The 21,456-nt window shown below is 44.8% G+C and overlaps 1 protein-coding gene across 2 annotated transcripts in view; it reads left to right on the top strand.

Moving 5' to 3' along the window:
• Positions 1-19,964, top strand: part of ENTREP3 (endosomal transmembrane epsin interactor 3) — a 41,268-nt gene extending 21,304 nt beyond the window's left edge. For both annotated transcript variants that reach the window (XM_067472406.1, XM_067472405.1), the window contains exons 6-13: positions 1,001-1,108; positions 3,263-3,423; positions 6,825-6,924; positions 7,923-8,010; positions 9,896-10,420; positions 13,413-13,484; positions 16,694-16,956; positions 18,534-19,964. In XM_067472406.1, the coding sequence (XP_067328507.1) occupies positions 1,001-1,108; positions 3,263-3,423; positions 6,825-6,924; positions 7,923-8,010; positions 9,896-10,420; positions 13,413-13,484; positions 16,694-16,956; positions 18,534-18,698 (1,482 nt within the window). In that variant the 3' untranslated portion in view covers positions 18,699-19,964. The remainder of the gene's footprint in view (positions 1-1,000; positions 1,109-3,262; positions 3,424-6,824; positions 6,925-7,922; positions 8,011-9,895; positions 10,421-13,412; positions 13,485-16,693; positions 16,957-18,533) is intronic.
• Positions 19,965-21,456: the final 1,492 nt, after the last annotated feature.

The raw sequence follows: 21,456 nt of genomic DNA, 5'->3' as shown, positions 1-21,456 counted from the left end.
GGCAGAATGGGGTTGGACTGGATGGCCCATGAGATCTCTTCCAACTCTTTGATTCTATGATTCATGTATTCTGAAATCCAAAAACATAGAAAATATAAACATTTCTGGTCCAAAGCGTTTTAGATAAGTGATAGTCGTCAACCATTATGGATTTTCTACACACACACACACACACACACACTGTCCCTTGCCACGCGTTGCTGTAGCCCAGTCTGTGTATATGTGTTTTGTGTGTGTGTATATTTGTGTATATGTGTGTTTGCATGTATGTATGTATGTAAGTGAGTGTATATATGTGTGTATTTATGTGTCCATGCATATTGTGTATATGTGTGTGCTTATCTATATGCATATTTGTGTGTATATATGTGTGTACATATTTGTGTATTTCTATGTGTCTGTGCATATTGTGTATATGTGTGTGCTTATCTATATGCATATTTGTGTGTATATATGTGTGTATGTATGTGTATATGTACATGTGTGTGCATGTGTATATATATGTGTGTGTGTGTGTGCATGAGTATATGTATATGTGTGTATATAAGTATATTTGTGTGTGCATGTGTATATGTATATATGTGTGTATGTATATGTGTATATTTGTGTGTGTTTGTGCATATATATACATGTGTGTGTATGAATGTGTGCATGTGTATACGTATATGAGTGTATGTGTATATGTATATATGGTGTATTTTTTGAGTTTTTAAGTCTGTTCCGCTGGGGTTTTGTGTGTGTGTGTGTATGTGTGTGTGTGTTTAGGGGTGATGGACACTCGTTGGACAGTTAGGTGTATTGTGTCCAACTTTCGTGTCAATTCGTGCAGTGGTTTTTGAGTTACATTAATCCCACAAACACACTCACACACACACACACACACTTTTTGAATGACACATGGGAGATGTAGAGGATTCAACTTAGGAACGTGTGTATGGAAAAATGCACCTTTTCATTGGTTCTCCTCACAACTGTTTCCATCCTCTTACCTCTGACTTAGGATCTCCTCTTCAGTGTTTGTGGCCTGACTATTTTTGCCATCGTGGTGTGCACCCTCTCGGCCATCATGTGTTGCATCCAGATCTTTTCTGTGGATATCCTCCATGTGGTGAGTCTCCTAGAAAGGTCTAACGTTCCTTAGGATGAACCCTCAACGGACTCCTAACATTAGGAGTCTACATTTCAGAAGTTGGATGGCCATCTGTTGGGAGGGCTTTGATGGTGTCTTCCCACACAGTAGAATGGGGTAGACCAGATGTCCTTTGGAGTCTCCTCCAACTGCTTTGGAGTCTGGCAGAGTCTAAGCTTTTAAGCAGAGGCTGGATGACCATCTGTTGGGAGGGTCTTCATGGTATCCAACGACTGAATACGGTTGGATTGGATGGCCTTTATGGTCCCTTCCAAATGTAGGATTTTACAATAATGATGATGGAGTCTCCCTCTCTGGAAGCTTTAAGCAGAGGCTGAATGACCATCTGTTGGGAGGTTTTCATGGTATCCAACGGCTGAATACAGTTGGATTGAATGGCCTTTGTGGTCCCTTCCAAACGTAGGATTCCACAGTAATAATGATGGAGTCTCCTTCTCTGGAAGGCTTTAAGCAGAGGCTGATGGCCATCTGTTGGGAGGGCTTTCATGGTATCCAACGGCCGAATACGGTTGGATTGGATGGTCTTTGTGGTCCCTTCCAAATGTAGGATTTTACAATAATGCTGATGGAGTCTCCTTCTCCGGAAGGCTTTAAGAAGATGCTGGATGGCCATCTGTTGAGAGGGCTTTCATGGTATCCAATGGCCAAATGCGGTTGGATTGGATGGCCTTTGTGGTTCCTTCCAAATGTAGGATTCTACAATAATGATGATGGAGTCTCCTTCTCTGGAAGGCTTTAAGCAGAGGCTGGATGGCCATCTGTTGGGAGTGTTTTCATGGTGTCCAATAGCCGGATGAGGTTGGATTGGATGGCCTTTGTGGTTCCTTCCAAATGTAGGATTCTACAATAATGATGATGGAGTCTCCTTCTCTGGAAGGCTTTAAGCAGAATCTTGATGGCCATCTGTTGGTGGGGCTTTGATGGTGCCTTCCAACATAGCAGAATGGGGTTGGACTGGATGGCCCTTGGAGTCTCTTCCAACACTATGATTCAGAGGCTGGGTGGCCATCTGTCGGGAAGGCTTTGATGTTGCTTTCCTACATAGGAGAATGGGGTTGGACTGGAGGGCCCTTGGGGTCTCTTCGAACACTAGGATGCTATGATTCAGAGGCTGGGTGGCCATCTGTCGGGAAGGCTTTGATGTTGCTTTCCTACATAGCAGAATGGGGTTGGACTGGATGGCCCTTGGGGTCTCTTCCAACACTAGGATTCTATGATTCAGAGGCTGGGTGGCCATCTGTCGGGAAGGCTTTGATGTGGCTTTCCTACATAGGAGAATGGGCTTGGACTGGATGGCCCTTGGGGTCTCTTCCAACACTAGGATTCTATGATTCAGAGGCTGGGTGGCCATCTGTTGGGAAGGCTTTGATGTTGCTTTCCTACATAGCAGAATGGGGTTAGACCTTGAGGTCTCTTCCAACACTAGGATTCTATGATTCAGAGGTTGGGTGGCCATCTGTCGGGAAGGCTTTGATGTGGCTTTCCTACATAGGAGAATGGGCTTGGACTGGATGGCCCTTGGGGTCTCTTCCAACACTAGGATTCTATGATTCAGAGGCTGGGTGGCCATCTGTTGGGAAGGCTTTGATGTTGCTTTCCTACATAGCAGAATGGGGTTAGACCTTGAGGTCTCTTCCAACACTAGGATTCTATGATTCAGAGGCTGGGTGGCCATCTGTCGGGAAGGCTTTGATGTGGCTTTCCTACATAGGAGAATGGGCTTGGACTAGATGGCCCTTGGGGTCTCTTCCAACACTAGGATTCTATGATTCAGAGGCTGGGTGGCCATCTGTCGGGAAGGCTTTGATGTTGCTTTCCTACATAGCAGAATGGGCTTGGACTGGATGGCCCTTGGGGTCTCTTCCAACACTAGGATTTTATGATTCAGAGGCTGAGTGGCCATCTGTCGGGAAGGCTTTGATGTTGCTTTCCTACATAGGAGACTGGGGTTGGACTGGGGTCTCTTCCTCTGCTATGAATCCATGCGTGAGACGGAAATGGATTTGTCAAGCAGAGTAATCAGATTGACAAGGCAGAAGCTGAACAACCATTCATTCCAGAGGGACTTTGGTTCCCTCTATCCACTGACCCTTTTCCTGTCCTCTTCCTCAGCTCTCTCCTCCACGTTCCAGCTCCGTGACGTTGGACTGCACTTCTCCTCCAGACACTTTCTTGCCGCACATGTTGGACCTGGATGAATTTGTGCCCCCGGTGCCCCCACCTCCATATTATCCGCCAGAATATACCTGCAGTTCTGAGACGGATGCCCAAAGGTATGGAGCCTGTGTCACTGGCGGACAAGGGGGCAAAGGGAGGGAGAGCGTATAGACTCCAGAAAGGGTGAACATTATTCATACATACATACATACATTTATTTATTTATTGCACCCGTTCCTTACAAAAAGGGAAGGTGCAGAGGTAAATAACCAAAGGTAAATAACCTCTCCAAATCCCATTTTTGTAGGCTTACATTATAATAAAATATTTCTATATTATCTACTAGCTGTTCCCTGCCACACGTTGCTGTGGCCCAGTCTGTGTATATATGTGTTTATGTGTGTGTATATATTTGTGTATATGTGTATATATGTGTGTATGCTGGGGAAAATGGAAGGAAAAAGGAAGAGGGGCCGACCAAGGGCAAGATGGATGAATGGGATCCTTGAAGTGACTGGATTGACCTTGAAGGAGCTGGGGGTGGTGACGGCCGACAGGGAGCTCTGGCCTTGGCTGGTCCATGAGGTCACGAAGTCAACATTGACACTGAAATACAACACTGTCTGAGCTCTGCGAGCGCTGTGAGTGAAGCGGTAATGACTGAATGAATGAACAACAATAACAACAATAAATATATACACACATATATATATGTGGGTATATAGATGTGTGTGCGTGTGTATGTATGTGTGTATATGTGTATGTATATTGTGTATGCGTGTGTGCTCATATACACACACATATACACATGCACTTACTTACTTAGTCGATCCCTCATAGTCTGAGGATGATGGTCCTCCAAGTGTAGTATCTTGGTTTATGGGTCCGTAGGTGACTGTGGAGCCCTATTCTCCCGCAGCGAGGGCATCGGATTTCAGGTGGAAGGCGGTCTCGGTTGGGGTTGGCTTGACGTGTCTTCCTCTTAGCAAATTTCTCTCTTTCACCCTCCATTCGTGCCTCTTCAAATTCTGCAGCACTGCTGGTCAAAGCTGACCTCCAGCTGGAGCGCTCAAGGGCCAGGACTTACCAGTTCTCAGTGTCTATGCCAGAGTTTTTAAGGTTGGCTTTGAGCCCATCTTTCAGTCTCTTTTCCTGCCCAACAACATTCTGCTTTCCGTTCTTAAGTTCGGAGTAGAGCAACTGCTTTGGGAGAGGGTGGTCGGGCATCCGGACAATGTGGCCAGTCCAGCAGAGTTGATGACAGAGGACCATCGCTTCAATACTGGTGGTCTTTGCTTCTTCCAGCACGCTGACATGTGTCTGTTAGTTTTCCCAAGAGATTTTCAGGATTTTCCGGAGGCAGTGTTGATGGAATCGTTCCAGGAGTTGCATGCGAAATCTGTAGACAGTCCATGTTTCGCAGGCGTATAGCAGGGTTGGGAGGACAATAGCTTTATAAACAAGCACCTTGGTATCCCTATGGATGTCCCGGTCTTCAAACACTCTCTGCTTCATTTGGAAAAATGCTGCGCTTGCAGAGCTCAGGCGGTGTTGTATTTCAGTGTCAATGTTGACTTTTGTGGAGAAGGGGCTGCCAAGGGAGTGGAAATGGTCAACATTTTTAATGTTACACCATTAAGCAGTATTTTTGGCATTGGAGAGGGGACGGCTGGTGACTGCTGGAACAGCACTTTGGTTTTCTCGATGTTCAGTGACAGGCCGAGCTTCTCGTATGCTTCTGCGAAGGTGTTTAGAGTGGCTTGTAGGTCTTCTTCTGAATGGGCACAGACAATGTTGTCATCAGCATACTGCAGTTCTATAATAGATGTTGCTGTAACCTTGGATTTGGCTTTCAGTCTGCTGAGGTTAAACAGCTTGCCATCTGTCCGATAGATGATTTCCATTCCGGTGGGAAGCTTCCCATCAACAAGATGGAAGTATCATAGTGATGAAGATGGAGAATAGAGTTGGGGCAATAACACATCCCTGTTTGACACCTGATTCCACCTTAAATGGGTCACTTTGGGAGCCATTGCTGTCCAAGACTGTTGCCATCATGTCATCGTGGAGGAGCAATAGGATGTTCACAAATTTGTTTGAGCACCCGATTTTGTGGAGGATGGTCCAGAGAGCGCTGCGATTCACTGTGTCGAATGCCTTTGCAAGGTCGATGAATGCCATGTACAGAGGTTGATTTTGTTCTCTGCATTTTTCTTGGAGCTGTCGTGCAGTGAAGATCATGTCCACGGTTCCTCTGGAGGGGCGGAAGCCATTCTGAGATTCTGGGAGGGTGTCTTCTGAGAGGGGCAGAAGGCGGTTTGCAAGGATTCTTGCGAGGATTTTCCCAGCGGAGGTTAGAAGGGAGATACCTTGATAGTTTCCGCAGTCTGTTCTTTCCCCTTTTTTGAAGAGGGTGATGAAATCTGCTGGGATTTTCTCGGTCACCCACACTTTTTCTATGAGCTGGTGGAGTTGTTGTGTCAGCTCAGATCCTCCCTTTTTAAAGATTTCAGCAGGGATCCCATCAGGTCCACTGGCTTTGTTATTCTTTTGTTGGCTGATGGCATTGCTGACTTCTTCCAAACTAGGCAGTGCTGCAAGCTCATCCCTGGCTTGTTGTTGTGGGATTTGTGAGAGAACCTCTTTGGCCACATTGGAGCTGCGATTCAGGAGGCTTTGGTAGAGTTCCTTCAACGTGTATATGTGGATATTTGTGTGTGCATGTGTATAGGTATATATGTGTGCATGTATATGTGTATATTTGTGTGTGCTTGTGTATATATGTGTGTATGTATGTGTTCATATGTATATGTATATGAGTGTATGTGTTTATATGTTGTATTTTTGAGAGTTTTAAGTCCGTTCTGCTGGGATTGTGTGTGTATGTGTGTGTGTTTTTAGGGGTGATGGACACTTGTGGGACTATTAGATGTATTGTGTCAATATTTCGTGTCAATTCGTCCAGTGGTTTTTGAGTTATGTTAATCCCACAAATTCCTACGGCGGTCAGGATACTCTTGGCAAAGAGTCCGAACGCATCTCCCCCTATGAAGATTCTCTGAGGAGGCCGTGCTCTCCGTCCCGCCATTATCACAGGCACGATTGGTGGAGGCGAATGACAGGGCCTTCTCGGTGATTGCTCCCCGGCTGTGGAACTCCCTTCCTGGTGAGATCAGGTCGGCCCCCCTCCCTCCTGTCCTTTAGAAGGATGGTAAAAACTTGGCTGCGGGACCAAGCTTTCGGGACAGGACAATAAAGCAGCGATAGGAAAGATTACCAGGCTGATTAGATTTGACGTGGATGATTAGGATGGTTTTAAATGGTGTATTTTAATATTTTGATAAATGATTTTAATGTTTATGTATGTATAGAAGAATTTGAATGTTTGCCATATATATGCTGTGCTCCGCCATGAGTCCCTTTAGGGGTGAGAAGGGCGGAATATAAATGTTTTAAATAAATAAATAAAATATTATACGGATAATGTGATATTTTACTCTACCGCAACCCCTTTTAGTATTACCTACAATGGCTCCATGGACAGCCCAGTGCCACTCTATCCAACCGACTTCCCTCCCAGTTACGAAGCAGTCATGGGACTTCACGGGGATAGCCAGGTATGGATGGCCATCTGTCGGGAGGGCTTTGATGGTGTCTTCCTGCCTGATAGAATGTTATTTGACTGGTTGGCCTTTGGGGTCTCTTTCCAACTTTATGATCGGGCTGGTTACTGCTGGAAGCAGATTGCTGGTTTGGATGGGTCCTTGGATCCGGATTCATCATCACATCCCCTTTTGTTCTGTCGTGCGCTGGGCATGTAAATAATTGTCTTTAAATAGGACGCGCGACTTGAGCCCAGCGGGAAGCCAGGGCCCCCCGAAGAGAAGTTCTCATTCCACCACAAATGGTCTTTAGATGGCTTGTGAAGTATAACAAAAGTCCTTTATTAATGAACAATCAAACAGAAACTTCTCTTGCCTTCAGAAAGTTAAACAAATGATTCCAGGCTTTTATGCAACTGGTGGCTTCCTAATCTTGTCCACGAAGGACAGGCAATTGTCTTCAATAACTAATTCTTTGCTTTAAAGGAAAATCCCCTTTTTAACTTCTCCCAAGCTGACGGTAATCTAACCCTTACTGATGTGGGCTCTGCTACCGGGTCGAACTGCGTCTCGAACGCCGAGTGGACCTACCAGTAAGGCTAATAGATTCTCCAGCTGGAGTTCTTTGGTCTTTAGGGCTGTTTCCCTGGAAATCTTTGGAGACTCTTAAGACAGTTCTCCCCCGGAAAGTCTTAAGGGTTGAAGCTTTTGTACAGGAGAAGCTTGTACACGTCCTCTACATTAGCTTTCCTCACTGAGACTAACTAAAAATGGCTCCCTTCCCTTCCCAATTGCCCTGAGCAAGGGGCGGAACCAAAACTTAACGATGATGGACAGGTGACTTGCCCTATGACTGCAACCAAAGGAAGCCACCTTTCTGCAGAACCCTGAAACCTAGGCCTGCAAGCAAACATTTAAAACAGAGCAAATAGAGTTGGAGCTCCTGGTACATCCGTACCAGCACACCTTTGTCATGTCTTTCTTGATGAAGGTGACTTTCTCTACCTCTCCAGGTGACGCTCTTTGACTCGCAGTTCACAGATACCTCGCATGGCCCTTGCTCCTGCAACCGGATCCCTTCCGTTGTGCTCAGCGGTGAAGGTAAGGACAATATTGTTTTCAGTGTTTCTATTGTTTTTATTAATGCTTATTTATTCTTTTAATTGTTGTTGTATTATTGTTATTGTTATATTCGGCATCGAATCATTGCCAAATGTGAGCCATCCTGAGTCCCTCTTCAGGGGTAGAGAAGAGACGGGGTAGAAATACCTGAAATAATAATAATCTATATAAATAAAAATGTAATGTTCAGTTGTTGTAGGTTTTTTTGGGCTATATGGCCATGGTCTAGAGGCATTTTCTCCTGACGTTTCGCCTGCATCTATGGCAAGCATCCTCAGAGGTAGTATAGTTAACCTACAATCAAAGAGCATTCTGAACCCCACCAACGATAGAATTGAACCAAACTTGGCACGCAGGACTTCCAATGCTCTTTGATTTAGGTGAACTATAAATCCCAGCAACTACAACTCCCAAATGACAAAATCATTTTTTGAGTGAAGGACATACATTGGGTTGTTAGGTGTCTTGTGTCCAAATTTGGTGTCAATTCACCCAGTGGTTTTTGAGTTCTGTTAATCCCACAAACGAACATTACATTTTTATTTATATACTAGCTGTACCCTGCCACACGTTGCTGTGGCCTATAGTAAATCTTTTCAAAGTAGAGGTAGATATCTGGAGTATTATGAAAGAGAGGTACCTACCTATTCCTTCTCCCTTTTTCTCCCCCTTTCTCTCCTTTCTTCCTTCTCTACCTCTTTCTTTCTTTCTTTCCTTCTTTTGCTCCTTGGTTTCATCCTTCTCTCTTTCCTTCATTCCCTCCCCCTTTTTTCCTTTGCCTCCTTTCTTCCCTCCCTGTTTCCTTCCTTCTTTCATTTTTTATTTCCTTTTCTCCTTCCTTCTTTACCTCTTTCCTGCCTTTCCTTCCTTTTATTTTCCTTTCCTTTCTACTTTCTCTTCTTCCTTCCTTCCGTACCTCTTTCTTTCCTGCCTTCCTTCCTTCCTTCCTTCCTTCCTTCCTTCCTTCCTTCCTTCCTTCCTTCCCATTGCTTACCAAACCCTTCTCGTGCTTTCTGTTGGTTCATGGAAGTCCTGTGTGCCATGTTTGGTTTAATTCCGTCGTTGGTGGAGTTCAGAATACTTTGATTATTGGTAAACTATAAATCCCAGCAGCTTCAAAGGAGGTGGGAGGAGGAGGAGGAGTGCAGGGGCGGGGCGTCGGTGGGTGTGGGCGGGGCTTCGGCGGAGGGGGGTGGGAGGAGGAGTGCAGGGGCGGGGCGTCGGAGGGTGTGGGTGGGGCTTCGGCGGAGGGGGGGTGGGAGGAGGAGGAGTGCAGGGGCGGGGCGTCGGTGGGTGTGGGCGGGGCTTCGGCGGAGGGGGTGGGAGGAGGAGGAGTGTAGGGCGGGGTATCGGTGGGTGTGGGCGGGGCTTCGGCGGAGGGGGGAGGGAGGTGCGGAGGGTGCGTTGGCCGTTTGGCCATGTGTGCGCGCCGGGGACTTTGCTCCATTGCACATGCTCAGTTGTTTTGTCCTTTTGTGAGTGTGTTGTTGTGTTGTTTTTTATTTTGATTTGATTTGTTTGTACCTTGTGGGTTGAGGTATGTGCATGGGAATTTTGGTTAATTTTCATTGAGTTTTTTTTTAGTTTTGCTGTCCCGTTGGATGCCCCTTACAGATTTATATATATAGATGACCAAAGGTCTCGGATCCATCCTAATGAATCCCTTGCCATCCCACTATCAGCTGCTTGTAAAATGTCCCAGTTTCTCTCCTCCTCCCACTTCTCCTCTTTCTTCTATTGCAAATTGCTCTCAAAATGCAAAAGTCATTTTCAGTTTACTTCAGTTATGTCAATGATGAAACGTATGAGCCGAACGTTTCCAAATCCTTTCTCTCTTTTCCCTTTTCCTCTTTCTCCCACAAAGCGGTTTCCGTGGGCAGCGGCTCCCTCATTATGTCCGAGATCGTGGACATCCCAGGGGAAAGCAGCCCCTCGGAGGACTCCTGCTTGTTGGAAGGCAGTGGCTCCGTCTGCTCCGTGGACTACGTCTTGTTTCGCTCCATCCAGCGAAGCCGGGCTGACTACTGCCTGAGCGTGGACTGTGGCCAGTGTGGCCTGCACCCTCAGGGCCCCTTTGAGGAGAGCCCCCAGGCACGTCTGCGCGGGGAACGCTCCTACTCTTGCTCCACGCCTGGCACGGGCTACGAGGGCTTGCTGGACGTCAGCAGCACCCTGACACACAGTTGCCACCGCCTGGAAGGGCTGGGCCACAGCGTAGGGCCCTGCTTCCCCGAAGTGCGGGTCAAAGCCAAGACCTCTCTGGCCGGGCGCAAAGGCACCGGGAGGCAGCGCCGGAGTAGCGAGACTTCTTCGTACCGGCTGCCTTCGGTCCAGTGTCCCTTGGTGCGGTCCCACAGTGACCCTGGGATTACCATGAACAGCGATGCAGGTGAGTCGAATCGTAAAATCCTAGAATCGTACCATCCTAGAATGGTATATTGCTTTCTTTTCCTGACCTTTGCTTCCTTTTTCCTTTGTGTGGCATTGGGAATGGTGAAGGTTAGGCTTGGGTAACCACGGAAAAAATTGGTTCTAAACTCATTTCGTTTTTAGGGGGTCCTTGTGTTTCGTTTTTTTTAAAGAATTCCAAAATTTTAATTAAAAATTAAAAAAATTAATTAATTAAAAAAAATTCGAAATATACGAAATTTCGTAAAATTACGAATCGATTCGTTAATGGCGGACGTGATTGCGCAATATGGTAAAAAAACCTCCAAACGGGACAGGGGGAACTTCTGAAGCATCCCTCTCCCTCTGTTGTTGACTGTTGGTGTGATAAAACAAACAACAACTATATTATATTATTATAATATGATTATATTATATTGTTGTATATCATATTATAATATGATTATATTATATTATTGTATATTATATTATATATATAATATAATATTATATATTATTCTATTCTATTATTATATGATTATATTATATTATTGTATATTATATTATATTATTATATATATAATATATATAATATATTCTATTATATTATAATTGTATATTATATTATATTACATTATATTATAACATATTACATATATTATATTATAATATACAGTTATAATATAATATAATAATAATATAGTAATATAATATATAATATAATAATATAATATACAATACTATAATATAATAGTATTATAATAATATAATGTAATATACTATAATATATAATGTATATTATATTATAATATTATAATATTATATTATTATATTATATATTATATTATAATTGTATATTATAAAATATAATTACGAAATTACGAAAATAATTATGAAAATTGGAAAAATTGTTTCGATTCTTAATTACTCCTCACACTATTCCTGCATGGCTCGATACTGGATCGTAAGCTAATTTAAATACGAATTAATAACGAATTACGAAATTAACGAACTGGATCGCCCAAGCCTAGTGAAGGTTAATAATAATAATAGTAATAATAATAATAGAATCATAGAATCAAAGAGTTGGAAGAGACCTCATGGGCCATCCAGTCCAACCTCCTGCCAAGAAGCAGGAATATTGCATTCAAATCACCCCTGACAGATGGCCATCCAGCCTCTGTTTAAAAGCTTCCAAAGAAGGAGCCTCCACCACACTCTGGGGCAGAGAGTTCCACTGCTGAACGGCTCTCACAGTCAGGAAGTTCTTCGTCATAGTCAGATGGAATCTCCTTCAGCTGCTAAGTTAACTTCCCCCAATGGCAGAAAATCCTGGGACACTCTACCCTAACCCTGAGCCGCTATGGTTAGAAAGAACAGGTCTTCCTATCTAAGCTCAAGGTTAGCTTTGGAGATGAAGGAATGAAGTATCTCTCTCTCTATCTCAATATGTTTCTCAATAAGCTTCTCTAACTCAATATCTCAATTCCTATATCTATCTATCTCTATAGTACTCAATTTCTCAATTACTCAATTGTACTTACAATGGCTTGTCAGAGCTGCCTTAGCTTGTCCTAACAGCACATCTGAGGCTTTTTTATAAACTGAAAGAGACAGGGGAGCTTCCAAAATGGAGATCTCATCCCCAGGAAAAAAGGCGGTGTAAAATATCACGCTTTGCACCTACTCCCCTTTACATTAAGTCTAGTTGTGTCCGACTCTGGGGTGGTGGTGCTCATCTCCATTTCTAAGCCAAAGAGCCAGCGTTCTCTGTAGACACCGCCAAAGTCATGTGGCCAGCATGACTGCGTGGAGCGCCATTATCTTCCTGCCAAGACAGTACCAATTGATCTACTCACATTGTGCTGGTACGACTGTACCAGGAGCTCCGACTTTGTTTGCTTTGTATTAAATGTTTGCTTGCAGTCCAAGGTTTCAGGGATTCTACAGAAAGATGGCTTCCTTTGGTTGCAGTCGTAGGGCAAGTCACCTGTCCATCATCATTAAGTTTTGGTTCTGCCCCTTGTTCAGGGCAATCGGGAAGGGAGCCATTTTTTAGTTAGTCTCAGTAAGGAAAGCTAATGTAGAGGACGTGTACAAGCTTTTCCTGTACAAAAGCTTCAACCCTTAAGACTTTCCAGGGGAGAACAGTCTGTAGTTTTGGATATATTTGTTGTTTTAATGTGTTATTGTAATATGAACTATGATGTTTTTACCGATTGTATGTGTTTTTATGGTTGGAAACCGGTCTGAGTCCCTCAAAAGAGGTGAGAAGGTCGGTATATAAAACTCTGAAATAAATAAATAAATAAATTAAGAGCATCCAAAGATTTCCAAAGATTTCCAGGGAAACATCCCCAAAGCTTTGAGGAATTTCGGAGGGTAAACAGTTTGGAAGACCAAAGAACTCCAGCTGGAGAATCTACTGGCCTTACTGGTAGGTCCACTCGGTGCTCAAGACGTAGTTTGACCCGGTAGCGGAGTCCATATCAGTAAGGCTTAGATTACAGTCAGCCTGGGAGAAGTTAAAAAGGGATTTTCCTTAAAGTAAAGAAACAGTTATTGAAGACAATTGCCTGTCCCTCGTGGACATGATTAGGAAGCCACCAGTTTCATAAAGGCCTAGAAGCATTTGTTTAGCTTTATTGAAGACAAGAGAAGTTAATTAATAAAGGACTTTGTTATACTTCAGAAGCCATCTAAAGACCATTTTTTTGGGGAAATCCTTGAGAACTTCTCTTCGGGGGCCCCTGGCTTCCCGCTGGGCTCAAGTTGCATGTCCTGTTTTAAAGGCAATTCTTTACAGGCCCAGCGCATGACAGAACACACATTATTCATGTTTTTTGAACTGCTAGATTGGCAAAAGCTGGGGCTAACATAGGGAGCTCACCCTGCTCCCTGGATTCGAACCAGCAACCTTTCAGTTAGCAAGTTCAGCAGTTCAGGATGCACATCTTCATGATTTCTACCTTTCTTTTCCCCATTCCTTTCAGAAGGTGATTTCCAGGAGGTATTCTGCACCAAAGTGTCAGAGGACAACAGGTCCAACTCTTCAGCGGATACAGGTGAAGGGAATGTTTCAATAAAAATAGGTTCTCGGTTTTTGAATGTGTTATCCACCCATGTAGTGCTTCAAGTGAGTAAAATGAGTCAGAATTCAATGTGCTTCTAGTGCAGTTCAATTACAAACACACATTTTCACTTTTATGTACATAGATATCTGTTGCTATTCCGATTTCGAAAGCAGCAGAATATATTGGAAGTCATTACATCCATTAATTATATTTGTTTACGAAGCATGCATTCCTGAACATATAGAAACAGGAAACGGTGAATAATAGCAAATGAGATTAATGAAATTTTGTTACTATTTCGTTACCATAATCTATATAAATAAAAATGTGATGTTCGTTTGTGGGATTAACAGAACTCAGAAACCACAGGACGAATTGACACCAAATTTGGACACAAGACACCTATCAACCGAATGTATGTCCTTCACTCAAAAAACCCCAACGAAAACAAAAATCAGAAAGGACTTCTAAACTGCATGTCCACAAAGGAGAAACTGCATGTTCACAAAGAGACCCATGGCCACGCCACCTCCTCCTCCTGACGGGGATACAGCCGGCCGTTAAAGCCAGGCTCGCGTGCATGGCCACAAACACACACACAAGCGAAAGTGGAGTGGGGTGGAGGTTTCCGCATGGAGGCCCTTCTCTTTCCCTGCTATGTCAGTAGGGCGGTCTCCTCCTCCTTTCCCTGTTGGAAGAGGAAGGGGCGGATGAGTGGCAGCGGCGGCAGCGGAGCCCCCAGGCAAGGAAGAAGGGGGGGAGGATGAGAAGGAGGAGGAGGAGGAAGAGAGGAAGGTCGACGGTACTTAAGTCAAGGACCTTCCTTCTCTCCCTCACTCCCTTCCCTTCTTTCCTCCCTTTCCTTCCTTCCTCCCTTTCTTTCCTTTTCTTCCTTCCTTCCCCTTCCTTTCCTTCTTTCCCTCCTTCCCTTCCTTCCTGTCCCTTCTTCCTTTCCTTCTTTTCCTTCTGTCCTCCGTTTCCTCCTACTTTCCCTTTCTTCAATTCCTTCCCATTTATTTCCTTCCCTCCTTTCTTCACCTCCCTCCTTCCTTCTTACTCCTTCTCCTTCCTTCCTTCCTTCCTGTCCCTCCTTCTTTCTTTTCCTTCCTTCCCTTCTTTCCGTCCTTCCCTCCCTCCCTCCCTTTTTCCTTCTTTCCTTCCTTCCTCCTTTCTTTCATTCTTTCTAAGACATAAATACAATATTAAATGGCAGGGACAGTCAAGAAGTAATGAGAGAAGGAGGGAAAGAGGGAAGGAATGAAGGAGGGAAGGGGGGAAGGAAGGAAGGAGAAAAAGGAGGGAGGGAAAGAAGTAAAGAAAGAAAGTTAGAGAAGCAAGGAAGGAGAGAAGGAAATAAAAAAGTGAAAGGAAAAAGAGAGGGAAGAAATGAGAGGAGGAATGAAAGATAGGAAAGGAAGGAAGGAAGGAAGGAAGGAAGGAAGGAGAGAAGGAAGGATGTAACCAAAGAGCAAAGAAAGGGAGGAAAGAAACAGGTAGAGATGGAAGAAAAAAGAGAAATAGGGAAAGAAAAAGAGGAAAGGAAGGAAAGAGGGAAGGAAGGAGAGAAAGAGGGTGGGAAGGTTGGCCACAGCAACGCGTGGCAGGTACAGCTAGTTGTGCATAAATTACTATAATTGGGGAAACTTCAGGGGCTCTTTTCTCCCTCATTTTTAAAGCTATTAGGGTGGAACTTGCTACAATGGTAGAGCACATTTACCACTGTTATCCCACCAAACTTCAGGACATTTAACATATCTACGGATTTTTGGGGAATTTTCAAAGTTTTTATAAACAACTTTTTCTGGAAAAAAAAACCCTACAAGAATTTTATACACAATGCACAAGATCACCAGGGTATCAATCGCCAGAAGTTTCAGAAAGATTTAGGATTTTTGGAGATTTTAAAAGTTTAGACAAAAACAATATCTCCCAAAAAAGCGACAACAGCAATCCCCTTGAATGTCTGTCTTTATGACACAACCACACAACTTGGCATAGATGTATACTATTACTTACTTACTTTAGTCCTCTTTACAGATTCAATCATTTTATTTTTTATTATTAGACTGACCTCAGAACGATTTGCATCATTGGGGCTTTCTGATGCTGAGCACTGCATTCTGGGAAGTGTAGTTGAGGGCAGGGCCTTTTGCGATCTCTGCCACAGGGGGCCTCGCCTTCCCAAACTACATTTCCCAGAAGGCTGTGTTCTAAGGATTATTTCTGTATTTGATTTATTAAAATATTCCCATCCAAAGCCAAGTAATGAAGGTGGAACTTCTGTGAGAGAAAAGAGTTAGGAATCTCTGTGCGAAAAAGATAGTTGGTTTTTGAGTGCCTGTTAAAAATAAGTAGTTATGAGGATGTGTTAAAGACCTCTGATATAGAGAAGCAGTTAGTTAAATAGAGCTCGAGTTTTTAAGGAACATAAAGAAAGCCAGTGGTGCTTTAGTCAGAATATAATTTCAGTCAAGAATGTGTAAAGCAAGTAACATGTTTGTGCATGTGAAACATTGAAAGTCTATTCAGAAAAGTAAACCAAGTATATTATACTGACTGTAAGCCTCAAGATTGCAACAAAACACAAATGTAACCACAAGCGTTGGAGCCAGAAGTTATAAATAAACTGTGTTACTTTGTTATACAGAAGAGTGTCTCATTGCTTGTGATATAAAGTACAGAAGTTTAACAGCACACAGAAAGTCCCAGCCAATATAAAAAAGTAACTGAATCAGTATAAGAATAAAGAGATTTAGGTTTTTAACAAGGAAATAGTCTCCCTCCCTCGCCACAACTATCCTCTCTCTCATTAACTCCTGCACCTGGCAAATCAGTCTCAGCATCATTTTCAGACAATTACTCTGAGAAAAGCGGTGAAAGGTTTCTCCTAGGAATGTGGCCTTGTGAATCTTCCTGAGACAGCTCAGGGCTCTCTTCTGAACTTAACTCAGGCCCAAGCAAACCCTCATCCCCAGGCACATCATCAGAAACATTATCCCCATTCCCATCATGAACATCAATATGAACATTATTCCCATCATGAACATCAACATGAACATTAGACACAATCACAGGTGACATACAACAGCCCCTAGCAGTTACTATAGAGTTGTCTGGAGAGCCTCAAAAATGGAAAGGCCTCTGATGTCCAATGGATTGTTCCCCGCTTATCTACTTTCTTGCATCTTACCTCTTCCCAGGACCTTCTCCGGAGTCTTGCCGTTTGTACCTGTCCCTCCATGGACCAGCCTCTCAAGCTCACCTGGCAGGGAAGGCCAAGCTGGAAGTGCCACGGAAAGGGCCACTTCACCTTCCCAAGGCGACCACACGCTCCCTAGGAGACCTGAAGGCATGCCGTGGGACCCGGGGTCTCATGGCCCGTTTCCTGCACAGATCCAAGCGCAACTTGGCCCACGCAGGGCTGGACACGGCTCCTCGCAGTGGCACACAGAGCCGCAAGCAGGTAGAGAGCAAATTGGCTTTTCTGCATTCGACTGAGAGTCTTGATACGAGGGGCGTTCATTAAAGATTTCCCCTGATCCACTTCTATTCCCTTCAAAACCCACCTGTATTCAAATTTGGGCATATTGGGTATGTATGCCAAGTTTGGTCCAGATCCAACATTGTTTGGATTGATAGTGCGCTCTGGATGTAGGTAAACTACAACTCCTATAAATCCCTCCAAAGACCTCCAGTATATTTGTTGGTCATGGGGGTTATGTGTGCCAAGTTAGTTCCAAGTCCATCATTGGTGGAGTTCAGAGTGCAGTTTTTAGATTGCAGGTGAACTATACATCCCAGGACCTACAACTCCTATAAACAATGGTGAATTCTCCCCAAACCTCTCTAGTATGTTCAGATGCTGATCAATTCATCTCTTTGCTGTGTGGCATAAAAAAGAATAGGGAAGGGTTAAGGGAGAGGCAGTGGGCGGGATCATGCAAATTCCATACCAATGGAGAGAGTCAGAAACACTGGGATGTCTGTGGTGGTGGGGAAACATCAAATCTAGGATGACATTGTCCCCTTCACTCAAGTGGTGATCAGTGTGGTGTTCGTGGAAGACATTGGCAGTGCTCTTGGACATGGAAGAGCACGGCGCTCACTATAACCTGCAATGTCATTGGATGGAGGGCCATTGGTGTCTCCAGAGTAACGGGAACTATAGCTCTTTGTGGAGGTGGGAGCTTGTGTGTGAAAGTTGGTACACAAGCCAACTTGGGAGCAGATCTAATCTCTGGTGGGAGAGAATTCCAAAGCTGAGGAGCCACCACCGAGAAGGCCCTGTCCCTCGTTCCCACCAACCGCGATTGCGAAGGTGGTGGGACTGAGAGCAGGGCCCCTCCGGAAGATCTTAGTAACCTTGATGGTTCATAGGGGAGAATCTGTTTGGACAGGTAAACTGGGCCGGAGTCGTTTAGGGCTTTATAGGTCAGAACCAGCACTCTGAATTGTGCTCAGAAGCTAATCGGCAGCCAGTGGAGCTGGCGTAACAGAGGAGTCGTATGGTCTCTGTACCCCACTCCTGTTAGCAATCTGGCTGCCGCTTGTTGGACTAGTTGAAGCTTCCAGGCAGTCTTCAGAGGCAACCCCACGCAGAGAGCGTTGCAGTAGTCTAAACGGGATGTAACCAGAGCGTGGACCACCGTGACCAAGTCAAACTTCTATATATGTATGTTTGTGGAAGTGGGAGCCTGTCTGTGGAAGTGGACATCCCAACCACATATTTTCACTTTCCTGTGGATCTCAGGTCTTATAAAAATTATCAGGCAGAAATCCGCTCTTCAGATTTCAATTTGGCAACACATAGATGAGACTGGAAAGAAAAAGGTGCCAAAACAGCAGGAAAATCCCATAGGCTTGGCAAAAACTTGGTACATGAAACTCAGAGCACTTGAAAGCAAGACCTTGGTAAATAACGTTGACTCAACTGAGACAACTCTCTCCCATCAATCATTATAAACCTTTTCAGATCCCAAAACTGGAAGGAAAGCATTTTTCTTGACTTTTCCACTAGATAACGGTTTGTTATTTCTGCAGGTTTCCCGGCTGCGGATCGAGCACTCCTCTCCGGAGGGGATCCACCTGCAGAGCTGTGGGGATCTAAGCTCTACCTCATCCTTGCGCCGCTTGTTATCGGGCCGACGGCTCGAGCGGAGACGGCCCCGCAGCCTGAGCGGACTGGCCAGAGAGAGCAACCTGTGAAGTCCGATGTGGTTGGCGCATCCATCCCGCTCTCAGCCCTTCGTGGCCTTTGCGCATGGACCGGATACTGGGAATAAGCAGATCGGAAGGAGGCTTGTTTGAGACCTGGGCAGAGTGGAAATACGTGCAGTGCGTGTGTGTATATGTGTATGCATGCAGGATCCGCTCTTCTGAATTATGCAATGGCGACGCTGGGAAACTGTGGAGCCTTCTTATGGAAACAACCACCCGAAACCAAAGAATAGTTTTTCACTCCTCAAACCCTGGAGACTAGTGGTTGGTGTGCACTAGTGACTCCGACGCACGACTGAAATGGCTTCTCTCGCACTCACAATATGCACGCTAAGAAGGGGCTCGCTCTTTCCAACCCCAATATTCCCCACTCATCGATCCTGGCTCATGCAAAGCACTGGCTCATCCCACTTGTGGGTCTCTTCCACATTACATACTAATCACTCTCAGAGCTCCCAGGCTCTGTCACATAGGACTTTGGGATTTGCAGTTTGTTGGGGATCCAAAAGAACCAAAAATCCCAAGATTTCACAAAAGTCTATTTGCGTATTATAGTTTTGTCATTGGAACACTGCCACGCTTACCTGGACAAAGGTGATAGGAACAAACTCTTGTATGCAGTGCTTGATGGACATCATGTCATCAACAGTCAACCCTATATTCCCAACCAAGAGATGGACCATCCCTACTCCTTGCCTCCATCTGCTGCTCCATCACCTTCTCCCTCGTTTCCTTCACCTAATATGCAACTTGCAACCTTCTGCACTTGTTTTTGATACCTCACTTTAGCTGTGCCTTTGGTTGGCTGCTTCTTCTGACAAGGAAGGGATAGGGCTTGGACTCATTGGATGTTTTAGGGTTCCTTTATAATAAATTAGGACTTTCGGAAAGCTTGCTCAGATCTGGAGAGTGTCAGTCAATGCGAAGAACCCACGAAGCATCGGATCCAACTCCATCTCGCAATGGGACCGGTTCCTCAGGACCCGACTTCACTTCCTTCTCCTTCCTAAATGGGTCCAAAGCTCTTTAGTACCGAACGAAGCGTATTCTCCTCTTCCTTGGAGGGATATATAGAGGGTCCTATGACTGTTAACCTCTCTATTTCAACTCAGAAATAATTTAGATTTCTACTTGGCAAGACACTGAAGCAAATGGCCTTCTCTGGCACGCTGGGAGAAAGCCGACCACTGGTTGCCTGAGATGCACAAATACTTATCTGAGAAAAACCAAATAAAGCCATATCTATACACTCGATTTTATGTCTTGTATCTTTATGTTCTGTCGCGCGCTGGGCTTGAAACGAATTGCTTTTAAAACAGGACGTGCGATTTTAGCCCAGCGGGAAGCCAGGGGGCCCGAAGAGAAATTCTTAAGGATTTTCACCATAAACAGTCTCTAGAGGGCTTGTAAAATATAACACAGTCTTTTATTGGTGAACAATCAACAGAAACTTCTTTTGTCTTCAAAAGGTTAAACAAATACTTCCAGGCTTTGTGCCACTGGTGGCTCCTAACTGTTGCTTTAAAGGAAAATCTCTTTCCAAACTTCTCCCAGGCTAACTGTGATCCTAAACCTAATTGATGTGGATCCACTACTGGGTTGAACTGCGTCTCAAAGCACCGAGTGGACCTTCCAGTAGGCCTGTAGTCACTTAGCTGGAGTTCTTGATGTTCAAAGCTGTTATTCCTTCCGAAATTCCTCGGGGCTATAAGGCTGTTTCTCTGGGAACCTTTGGGAATCTTTAGATGCTCTTAAGACTGTTCGGGGTATAGGGTGGCAACCTGTGCTGGACGGGGTTACACTCCCCCTGAAGTCACAGGTCCGCAGTTTGGGAGTCCTCTTGTATTCATCACTTACGCTTGAGGCTCAGGCGTCGGCGGTGTCCGGGAGGGCTTTTGCACAACTGAGACTCGTGCGGCAACTGCGACCGTACCTCGCAAAGGCTGATCTGGCTGGGGTGGTCCATGCCTTGGTCACCTCTAGATTGGATTACTGTAATGCGCTCTACGTGGGGCTGCCCTTGAAAACAGCTCGGAAATTTCAGCTGGTCCAACAGGCAGTGGCCAGGATGTTAACTGGTGCTCCTTACAGGGAGAGGTCCACCCTCCTGCTTAAGGAGCTCCATTGGCTGCCGTTCATTTTCCGGTCCCAATTCAAGGTGCAGGTGCTCACCTACAAAGCCCTAAACGGTTTGGGCCCTCCTACCTGCGTGACCGCATCTCTGTTTATGAACCCACGCATTCTCTTCCCTCATCCGGAGAGGCCCTGCTTGCGATCCCACCTGCGTCGCAAGCACGTTTGGTGGGGACGAGAGACAGGGCCTTTTCTGTGGTAGCCCCCTGACTTTGGAACACCCTCCCCAAAGACATCAGACAAGCCCCTACGTTGGCAGTCTTTAGGGAGAGTTTGAAGACCTGGCTGCTCCGATGTGCCTTTCCAGAATAGGAACTCCAGCAATATGTCCCAAAAGCACTTTATCAGAGTTTTAAGATGGTCTGCACATTGCACTTACCCTAAAATCCTACATCCACATGTCACACCCAGCACTTTTTAATCTGTACCCATTACATTTGGCCCGGCCCTAGTTTTATTGTGTCGTGGTGTATTGTTTTTATTGTTTACTGCTATTGTTTTATTGTTTGATTTGCTTTAAGTTATGTGTTTTTGTTATGCTGTTGTTTTATTGAGGCCTTGTCCTGTGTAAGCCGCATTGAGTCCTTCATAGAATCATAGAATCAAAGAGTTG

This window comes from Anolis sagrei, chromosome 12 (genome assembly GCF_037176765.1).
Source record: "Anolis sagrei isolate rAnoSag1 chromosome 12, rAnoSag1.mat, whole genome shotgun sequence".
Lineage (NCBI taxonomy): Eukaryota > Metazoa > Chordata > Lepidosauria > Squamata > Dactyloidae > Anolis > Anolis sagrei.
The sequence above is the reverse complement of the archived record's forward strand: the minus strand, read 5'-3'. Positions and strand labels throughout refer to the sequence as shown.